The 11,339-nt window shown below is 30.2% G+C and overlaps 1 protein-coding gene across 1 annotated transcript in view; it reads left to right on the forward strand.

Moving 5' to 3' along the window:
* Window positions 1-8,806: 8,806 nt before the first annotated feature.
* Phum_PHUM596060 (Fasciclin-3 precursor, putative) overlaps window positions 8,807-11,339 on the forward strand; it is a gene marked incomplete at both ends in the record, with an annotated part of 3,648 nt that continues 1,115 nt past the window's right edge. The window contains 8 exons of the mRNA XM_002432583.1: window positions 8,807-8,843; window positions 9,172-9,377; window positions 9,451-9,571; window positions 9,658-9,792; window positions 9,881-10,072; window positions 10,161-10,348; window positions 10,432-10,573; window positions 10,686-10,796. Of these exons, the coding sequence (XP_002432628.1) occupies window positions 8,807-8,843; window positions 9,172-9,377; window positions 9,451-9,571; window positions 9,658-9,792; window positions 9,881-10,072; window positions 10,161-10,348; window positions 10,432-10,573; window positions 10,686-10,796 (1,132 nt within the window). The remainder of the gene's footprint in view (window positions 8,844-9,171; window positions 9,378-9,450; window positions 9,572-9,657; window positions 9,793-9,880; window positions 10,073-10,160; window positions 10,349-10,431; window positions 10,574-10,685; window positions 10,797-11,339) is intronic.

Here is an 11,339-nt window from a genome sequence, read left to right on the forward strand (position 1 = left end):
TGCTATATGAAAATGAGAGCTTGTGTGTGTGTGCGTGCGCGTACATGCGTGCATGCGTGTGCGTGCATGCGTGCGTAAAGAGAGTCGTTCGTTGATATTGTAAACATGATAACTTGTATGCAGCAAAAAAGAAAAAAAGAAACATTCTTGTCGTAATTCGATTCTTCATTTAAAGGTTCCACGCTTTATTTATTTATTTATAAAAATTATTATTATTATTATTATTATTATTATTATTATTATTATTATTATTATTATTATTATTAAATATTTTACGCGCGTTTTTTCTTTTTCGAATTACGTAACGCAACGAATTCGCAGATGATGACTACTCTTCGTTCAAAGTATATAAAAAAAAAAAATGGCGTGTCATCGAAAATCATTTTTCCCACCGGAAATGGTATTAGTCGAATGACGTGGCATTAGTGAATTTCGATGGAGAAAACGATAAAACTTTACAAAAACAATATGTATCCGACGCGTAGAATTTTTTTTAACGGGAAAATTTTTTTTTTTTTCGGTATTATTTTACGTCCTGTGGGGTTCGAAAAATTATTTTTAATTAACGGTGACGGAAACGTCGGTTATACTTGCGGGGGAGGAGGCGAGGGAGGCGGAAGTGACGGGGGCGGATCGTAATTTTACCCCGCCTTAAAAAACATCAATCAATCAAAAAAAAAAATTAATAATAATAATATTTTTGTTTTCGGGTATTTAAGGTACTACACAAATATAAAATAAGGGGTTTATCGTGCAGGGTCTCTTATTCGTTGTGCGCATGCGTATTTATCCAGATCGGAAAATTCTACGCCATTTTTAAAATTTAATTTAACTAATTATAAATTTATAAAAAATCGGAAGGATTAGGGGGGGGGGGAAAACGTTAGAAAGTTATTCGCGTTATTATTATATATCGAGGATAAATATTCAATTAGGAAAATTATTTGAACTTGTTCACCGGGCGTTCATTTATCAAATTTTAATCGAACTTTCTTTTTCTTCAGGTGTAAAACCTGTGCAATCTCTCTCTCTCTCTCTCTCTCTCTCTCTCTGACACTCCGAAACCTTTTCGAATTAAATTAAATTATTAATTTTCTCTCTCTCTCTGTTTTAAACTCCCGATTATTAAAAGTCTATTCGAGGTCATATAAACTAATTATTTGTTTTTATTTATTAAAATGGACACGTGCAAATTTTGTGACGTCACGTTCACATCGTAACCGTTAGTTTCCTCGTAAATTTCATTTATTAATATTAATTTTGATTTAAATGAAAATTAAAATAAAAGTCAATAATAATGTCGGTACATTTTGTTTAACCCCTCCCTCCCCTCACCCCCTCGAAATTGAATTATTAATGATATTATTAGAGAGAGAGAGAGGAGGTAGGAAGGGAAAGAGAGAGAGAGGGGGGAGAGGAAAAGGTATAAAAAAATGAATGGCGAAGGTCGATAGAAAATTTTCCTTTTTTCGTGTATTTAATATTCACGTATATTAACTTTGTTAACTTTTTTATGGTTTTTAATGGTTTCGGGGAGGGGGGGTCGATTTTGAAAAGAAAAAAAAAATTTTATTTAACGATGGAAATAATAATAATAATAATAATAATAATAATAATAATAATCATTACGAGATGATTATTAACAATTTTTTTTTTTTTTTTTTTTTTGGACAAAAAGATTGTGGAGTGGATCGTGAAGAGGTGAAATAAAATAAGAAATAAAAAAAAGAGAGAGAGAAAGAGAGTGAGAGGGGGAAGGAGAGAGAGAGAGAAGTAACAGAAAAAACTCATTAACTGTATCCGGTTGCCATGGAAACTAAAAATTCTTTTACCTGAGTGATCCAGTTTCATCTGTTACCTGAGTATTCGGTTTTAACTTAACCGCCGATCTCGGTTCGCGGGGTTTCACATTTTACAAAATTCGACTTTTTTCTTTTTCTTGTTTACGAGAAAATTACCGACTGGAACGTTTGCCCCCTCCCCTCCTTCCTTCCTCCCCCCGATCGCTTTCTTTTAAATAAAACTTACCTGGAAACTTTTCACTTAAAAAAAATTATCATCGTGCGAAATTTTTTGCTTTTCTTTCCCGTGTTTTCCAGTTGTTTTTCCTCCATTTTTCCAGAAATATATTATTTCCACGTGAAATAATACGTGTCTTTGATTTCGTCATAGGATTTTGTATTGATTTAAAAGTGAAATATTTCTTTCTCTTTCTAATCTTATAAGGTACTATTATTATTATTTTTTTTTTGGAGATTCTACATTTTCCATTTTCCAGGTGACGTTTATTATTGCTTTAAATAACAAATTTTGGCTATTGTATTATTATCATTATTTTCCAGGGATTTTTTTTTCTTGCGCACGCGCATGTGACGTTTTAAAATGATTGATTGATTGTTTTTAAAAAGATTGTACAAGCGAATTGTTCCCCCCCCCCGCGTTCTGGATTTTTTTTGTGCATTAAAACTTTTCCGATTGTTTGTTTGTTTGTTTTTTTCTCCAGTACATACGATTTTACATTCCATTACCAAGTTTGTTTTTATCGATAAAGTTTGGATTATACCCTTATGTTGTCACCTTTTTGTTCACCCCCTCCCTCTCCCCCTCGGGCAATAGGATGTACGTATGTAGAGAGAAGTTTCTGGAACAGTTTAGTTCTTAAAATTATTGTTCGAGTTAGTTGCCATTAAAGATTTTTGGATGATTATCATCATCATTATCATTTAACCGTTGACATAATAATAATAATAATAATAATAATAATAATAATAATAATAATAATAATAATAATAATAATAATAATAATAATAATAATATTTGTGATTTCTAAAAAACGTTTTAACCGTGTTTCTAATCATCTCATTTAAAAAAATAAATCTAGTTCAGGTAGACGAGTAATGATAAAAAGAAAAACTTGTTTTTGTTATAACAACTCAATAATTTTCAGCACAAAATAATTTATTTAATATACATAGCAGACGACATGGGTCATACGATATTAACAACCGTGGCGCGTCATTCAGTTTGACGTTAAGTATGTCGTGGAAGAAGAAGAAGAAGAATAAGAGAGTAGAATAAATTTTCTCGATTGTTTTTTTTTTTTTGTTGTTGTTGTTGTTTGTTGTGGTTGTTGTTGTATTTCTTTCTTTCTTTCGTAATTCGTGTCAAATGATTCAGCATCGCGGTTGTTGTTATTTTTTTAATATTATAAATAATCATCATCGAATGTCAAACAAATCTTTTTTTTTTTTTTCGAAGTCATAAATTCACATTTATTTGATGGGTAGTATTCGAAAATCCTTTTCCTTCCCCCTCTCCCCTTTTCCCTCTCCCCTTTTCCCTTTCCTTTTCCTTCACTCCCTCTTATCGACTGACTGAACATCCACGTTTTTTTTTTTTAAAAGTAATAATTCGAATTATCATTATCATTCTTATTTTTCTTCTTAATTTAAAATTCTATTTACACTTTTCTCTCTCTATCTCTCTCTCTCTCTCTTTCAAGGTATTTTAATAAATTTTGATTTCCCCTCTCACTCACTCGCTTTTTTTTTTTTTTTTTGTAAATTTAAATAAACCCGTTAACATATATAAAAAGTGAAAAAATATCATTGGGGTCACGGTTATAAAAACGATCCAATTCACCTTTACTTCGCTATGGCGTGAATCACACACACACGTCACGTGGGTGGGGTTTTTGTAATTAACGAATTTAATATTACATTATTATTATTATTATTATTATTATTACAAAAATTACGATTTTGTTATATGTTAGTAAATTTACCTGAATCGTTCCTTAAAAATTTGCTTATTCATAAGTTTTTCCCCTACGTTCGTCACGACGAAAATTTTATGCACTCTCGTATATTTATATTAACGCTCTATGACTCTTACCTATGGTTGTTAATGTCTAGAACCACGATAACCACACAAACACAAACATTCAAAATGGTATAAATTTATTGTTAGTGACGTAATATAGGAACAAAAAAAAATCTCGATTCGGTTTTATTTATTTATTTATTTATTTATTTACTCTATGCTTACTAATATTATTATTATTATTATTATGGTTATTTTTACGATTTGAAATTTGTCGGTGTGTGTGTGTGATCATTAAATGAATATTTAAATAAAATTTATCGATGGGTTATAATAATAATAATAATAATATTTTTTATTTAATAACGATCGAAAAATTATTTCCCGGACGTTTATATGACGGTTTTATGTCGTCGTTAATCGTGTCAATAAACTCTAAAGAAAAATTTAATTAATAAATAACGGATTAAACGAATTACAAGTGGTAGTAGTAGTGGAACGAAACAAACTAAAAAAAAAAAAAATTTTCTCTTTCGATCTCGCGTTAATGCCACGAAAAATTTCTCACCCCGCGGATTTTTTTTTTTTTTTTGGCGGTTAAGCGTCGTAATTTGTACCGGGAACACGATAATTACCGTTCGTAATAAGTGTAATGAAAAGATTGTAGATTTTCTCCCGTTCGGCCATATTTCAATTTTCCGACGTGTTCACCTTTTGACCTTTTTACGCGTTGCGCGAAATTCGCAAAATCGGTCTTTTCATTTCGTACTTTTCATCTCCTTCCACGTCGTCGTGGTCGTTTATGTTTTTGACGACATCATAATACTTTCGTTTGAATGATATTCCATAAAGAAAAAAAAAATTTTTTTAATTGACGCGTTCCCGTTCGTTCCTTTTTCCATTGTTGGCAATTCTTAATTTCACTCGATCGAAAATGGAGAAAGACAGAGAGAGAGAGAGAGAGAGAGAGAGAGAGAGAGAGAAGGAAATGACGTATTTTTTTTTTTTTTTAAATTTGTCCGTTACGTTCGAAATTCAATTTTTTTTTTTTTTTTTTTAATATTTCATCATCATCATCATTATCATTCGTTTTTTTTTTTTTTTTTATTTATTTTTAATAATGAAAATTTTCCACAGTCGAGTGAAAGTTTAAAGTGAAAGCTCTTCGTTCGTTAGTAAATACATAAAAATTTATCATGGGAATGAATGAGCGTTAATAATTTTTTTTTTTTTTAACCAAAATGGTTGCCGCCGAATGAACCGTGACTGACCGGTAATGATTTGAATTTCAAAATCGTTTCAAAATCATTGTTAAACCGTGATTTTCATTCTAGCGCCAATAATAATGATTAATAATAATAATAATAATAATTCTTTGGAAAAAGAAAAAAGAAAATTTACGGTTATTTTCAACGGTTTATCGTTTCGCACACGCCACTTCTCCCCCCTCCCTCCTCTTTGGGTGACATTTTTTTTTTTTTTTATTTATTTCCACGGTGGCATCGAAATTTGTTTTAAAAAAATTAGTATTATTATTATTATTATTATTATTATTATTATTATTATTATTATTATTATTATTATTATTATTTTATTGTTTTTTTTTATTTCGAGGAGGGGGGGGTGGGGAAATCAACGTAATTTGGTCACGGTTTTACTTTTTTTTTTTTTTTAATAAATTTTCTCTGACCTGATATAACAAATTAATGTGACTCTCGTTTCGATGCCCTCCTTCCTCTTCTCCCCTCCGCCTCCCTTCTCGCCACCACCTCTTCCCTCCACGCCTCCCCGCCCCCCGACAGGTATCGTACCAAGTTTCCCGTTTCGCAAAATTAAAACCGTAATAAACCAAAAAAAAAAAAAAATTAAAAAAATTTCTTTTATTTTTATTAAATTGCATCCGGTTGTTAAAAATAATTAAAAATTATTATTATCATTTTTTGTTTGTTTGTTTGTTTTGGAACAAATGTAACAAAATTAATTTATTTGTCAGGATTAAGAAGGTTTTTGTTTTGGTTTTTTTCCCGCCTCTTCCCATTCCAATTCCCTTTTCTTTTTTTTGGTTGTAATTAGCAAACGATTACGAATGTTTTCAATGGTTTTTAACGACAGACAGACAAACAAACAAACAAACAAACGTTTAAACTTTTGCAAACTCATTTTTAATTCAAAAAAACAAATGAGAACAATATTTTATATTCACAAATCGTTAGTGTGTCATCATTAAAAAGTCGGGACCGATACGATATTGATTTTAAATTTAAATTAAAATCACGTAATGGAGAAGGGGGGGGAAAGAAGAGACGCAAAAGTTTGTTTTTATCATTATTATCATCGTCATCGATGTCGTCGTCGTCACCGTCGTTGCTGTCGTCATTTCCGTCGTGGCTCAAACTGAGAAAAAAAAAATTGGTAGAAAATTTAAATTTAAAAAAAAAAACGCGGGTTGTTTTTTTAACGAAAAGATTTATTATTATTATTATTATTACATGCGTTTGTGTGTAAAAGAGAGAGAGAGAGAGAGGAAGGATGAAAAATAAATTCGGTAGTATAATTTCGATTTGATGTGAGAGAGAGAGAGAGAGAGGAGGGGAAATGACAATGGGAATAAATAAAAAGAAATTGCAAACAAGGAAGAAAAGTGATCGTTAGTGATAATGATAATAATAATGGTAGCAACGACTGTGACGGGGGCGGGGACGAGGGGGGACACAGAGCAAAAATACGAAATCACATTCGCCATTAGTATTGTAAAAAAAAAAAAAAAAAAATTACGTAAGGGTTTCAAGTCGCGAAAAAAAAAAAAAAAAAAAAAAACGCATTCGACGGACAAAAATTTCATGGATGAAATCCGCGGGTATTATTATTATCATCATCATCAATTTTTTTGTCCATTAGGTGAACGTTGCGTAAAAAAATAATAATAATAATAATTTTTTTAATATTTGCGACATCAAAAAAAATTTCATTTCATTATTAAATTAAAAGAGTAAAAAGTCAAATTTAAAAAAAAAAAATTACGACGAAATAACGAATTATAAAATAAATGCAAAATGTCATACTCCCCTCTCCCCTCCCCTCCCTCTCTCTTCTCTTCCCTTCTCTCCGTCCGCCATTTTCCTCCGCCATTTTTTTTTTTTTGAACTAACCATTTTCCCAACTCAAAAAAATTAATTAATATAATTAATTATTTAATTAATCGATAAAGGAAATTTTTTTTTTTTTTCAATCGTTTATGGAAACATTAAAAATAATGATGATGATGATGATAATGACGTAATTAAAGTAATAATAATAATAATTTTTTTATTATAAATAATCACTTTGGCTATGGAAAATATAATAGAGAGGAAAATTTATCGAAACGTTATCGAACGATGTATCGAAATACTTATTCGAGAGATCGTTTTGTACAATTCTCGTAAAATTCGTTTTTAATTTAATTTCTCCCTCCCCCCTTCTCCCCTCCCCATCCATCCCCTTTTCCCCGGTACTACTTTCTTATTTCTTTCTTTTTCTTTCTCTTTTTTTTTTTCGTAGCCGTGCAATTGTTACATTAATTTAATTTTAATAATGTTTCGCAAGGAAAAAAAAAAAAGTATAATTAGTTTCAGTCTGGCAACTTCCGTTTAAAATAGAAGAAAGAGAGAGAGAGAGAGAGAGAGAGTGAGAGAGAGAGAGAAAATGTTGTCCATACATACGTTTTGATTTTTGTTTTCTTTGTTCAGTTGGAAAAAAAAAAAAAAAAAGATGGATGCAAACGGGGGGGAGCATTGCGTGCATGAATTAAATGCAAATGAATTTTTATTCGCTTAATGGCGTTTGTTTGTTTGTTTGTTTGTTTGTTGTTGTTGTTGTTTTTTTTTTTTTTTTTGTTTTCGATCCTATTGCCCTTGGTTATGTCGTCGATTTAAAATATTGTTGTAGTTCAACATGCTTTTTTTTTTTTTAACTTTTTTTTTTTTAAATTTTTTTTTAACGCGACGTTTGTAGACGTGTGTGTGAGAGAGAGAGAGAAATTATTTAGCGTCTGCTATGATGGATTTAAAATTTGCGTTGACTTATAACTCTCGTTATTAATCATTACAATAACAATTAAAAAAAAGAAAGAGTTATGTTGGTACTACTGTGGAAAAAAATGAAAAACGGAAACGAGGTTCGTTACGTACGTTGTTTAATAAAAAAGGTTTTTTAACCTTGTTAATGACGTAACGAATCGATGATTTCTGCCATCGTTCGGGGGAGGGAGGGGGGGAGGCAGAAGCAGTTTGATGAGTTGAATTTACGTTGCAAATACCTGAAAAACAAAGGCATTGAAAAATGTTTTTTGAAACAAACATCTCCCGTTTTTGAATGAATCGTTTAAAATAAGTTTTTTTTATCGAAAGCAGGACTTTGTTGTTGTTGTTGTTGTTTGTTGTTTGTTGTTGTTGTTGTTTTTTATTAAATCTTTCATAGAATTTGAATAATTTTAATCGTATCGAACAATTGTTTCGCATAATTTCGTATTAAACGTTTACAAAAACATGATATTGATGAGATAAATCTCACATGGTATTATTATTATTATTATTATTATTATTATTATTATTATTATTATTATTATTATCATTATTATTATTATCATTATTATTATTATCATTATTATTTTCCATCCGAAGGCATATTAAAACCTCTCGAGCGTTTGTTAATCACTCAAAGATTTCGCTTTGGATTCATTTAAAAAAATTTTTTTTTTTTATTTCGTTTTTAATAATAGGGTTTCATTACAAAGTTAAAAAGGGGGGGGGGGCATTAACATAATTTTTTCATTTGTTGCTCATCAAATCGATTTTTAATGACGAAAAGAAAAACACAAAGTGGAAGGGATAGGAAAGGAAAGGACCACGAAATTTTGTGTGAAAAAAAAAAAAAAGTGGGGAGGGAAAAGGAGAGATTAAAAAAAAAAATTTCAATCAATAATAATAAATAGCGTAATTTCAAAATGGCGTCATTCATTTTTATTCACTTTAATTTTTCAAGTGTTAAAAATTTACTTAACGTTTTCTCCGGAAAACCTTTTTTTTTATACCTTTTCCTAAAACTTATTTTTGATATCGAAATTCTAAGATTAGAGTTCTTACCCTTTACCCCCCCCCCACCCCACAGAACCTTTTTCCCAAAACCGAGATTTTCCTTTTTAAATAATTACGAACGAACGAATGAATTTTGTGTTAAATTTTTTTTTTTTTTAGTTGCTTATTATTATTAATATTATGTTTATAACTTTTTTTTGCTTTTCCGTTGCGTTTTCCTTTTAAAAAAATTGATTTGGATATGATAATAAATTAAGGATTTGATATTTTCCAGGGATTTACGGTGCTCCACCATCGGTCGATGTTTCACCGGAAAGAATCATATTGTTAGAGAACAAACCATTGGAAGTCGTTTGTCGCGTTGGCGTACCCATAACTTATTGTAGATTTGCCGTACCTGGAGTATCAAGTGCATTAAATTTGAGACCGAGTATACCCGCCCACGAAGGTATAGAATATTTCGGAGCCGGTCTTGATAAGGTACGATAAATTATTATATTATCGACAACGAACAAACGATCCTTATTTATTTATTTATTTATTTATTCGACAGGGAGAATGTGGAATGTTAATAAGAAACGTAAATCCCAAACACAGTGGTATAATACAATGCACCATGGGATTTACAGACGAGCCAACGGAAAGCATAGGAAATTTAACTCTCATCGTTGCAAGTAAGTAGAAATTTTACACACACTCTCTCTCTCTCTCTCTCTCTCTCTCTCATTTTTTTTTTTTTTTTTTTTTTTTTTTTTTGCAGAGGCTCCCGATCCACCACTTTTATTCGTTTCTCCAAGTTCAACTTATGGCAATTCATATTTAGAAGGTGAAACAATACAAGCAACGTGTAAAATAAGCAACGCGAGACCGATAGCAAATATTTCTTGGTACTTGGGTAAGGTTGATTTTATTTAAAATAATAATAATAATAATAATAATAATTTACATACGTGAGTGTTTAACGCGACAATTTTTTAATTTAGGCACAGAACCAATTTACGATCGCCTTAGTCCAACGATAACGGAAGAAGAAAACGGTTTGATGAGCATAAGTCAAAATTTATCAAGGCAAATAACTTATGCCGATCACAATAAGGATCTCAAATGTGTTGCCGGACACATAGCATTAGGCCCCGGAACCATAAATCATTCAATATTTAAACTCAATATAAAATGTAAGTCTCCCCCAACATTGACGACATAATGATAATTTTTTATCAATCAATCAATCAATCAATCAATTAATTAATTAAACGTTATCAGTTCCGCCGAAACCGAAATCGCAAGAATTAGAAAAATTTGGATTCACAATCGGACAACCTGGAAAAATAATCGTGACTTTTCAAGCAAATCCCATACCTGATATCATATGGAAAGTCGATCAAGATAGTTTGAAACCAGGCACGAGAGATAGAACCGGAAGATTCGAAGCTGGAATTTTACAACATAAGGTATTTTTCTTAAATACATTTAAAATTGCATTAATAAAAAAAAAAGAAAAAATCATTATTATTATTTAATTTCGTCGAATCAGGGCGCAGGTACATGGGATGCCACATTGATAATAAACACGGTACGAGCGGAAGAAGTTGAAAAACGTTACACGCTCATAGCACAAAACGAATTGGGACGTGAAACATATAAAGTAGCCATTTCAACGAGTCCGGAACCACCGAGTAAGTTAATCGATACGTTTGTGTATCGATCAATCGAATTATACAAATCGATTCGACCTATCGAACATTAATAATCTTGGAGTCTAATAAATCATTTTTATCTCTTTTATAGCCAACATCACTGCCGGAGCTATAGTAGGCATAGTTGTAGCCGTACTCGTTATATTATTATTAATATTCATGCTTATATTTGCAAGAGCAACAGGACGATGGTGTTTTGCCGGTAAGTTTTACGTCATTTATTAATAAATATTACTGCTTAGTACGTAGGTTTTTCTTTTGGCTTTTACGTATATATAATTTATGCATTGATTTATTACCGTTACAAAACCGGAAATACTTCATTATTTATACGTGTTTTTTTATTTACATTTTAAATGGTGATGGAATTATTTATTTAAAATTATCTTTTTTTGTTCTTTTTTTTTTTTTTTTTTTTTTTTTTTTACGTTAAAACAAAAACCGACGACGACGACGTTTACGAAAATTTTTTTTATGTTATTTAATGTAATGAATGATGAATAGTTTAAAAAAATTTAAATTTATGTTTTAATAATATTTATATTTATATTTATATATTTATTTATATGTTTATAATGTTATAATATTTTAATTATGTGTATGTTTGTTAGTATATATTATTTAAAAAAAAAAAAAAAATTATTTTGGTTTCGGTATTTGTTTCAAGCTGACACAGATAAGAACTAGTCTCGAGGCAAGTTTTTTTACATTAAAAAAAAAGTAGAAATTTTCTCACTCTAAATAT

The sequence above is a fragment of the Pediculus humanus genome, genomic scaffold (assembly GCF_000006295.1).
Source record: "Pediculus humanus corporis 1103172108315 genomic scaffold, whole genome shotgun sequence".
NCBI lineage: Eukaryota > Metazoa > Arthropoda > Insecta > Psocodea > Pediculidae > Pediculus > Pediculus humanus.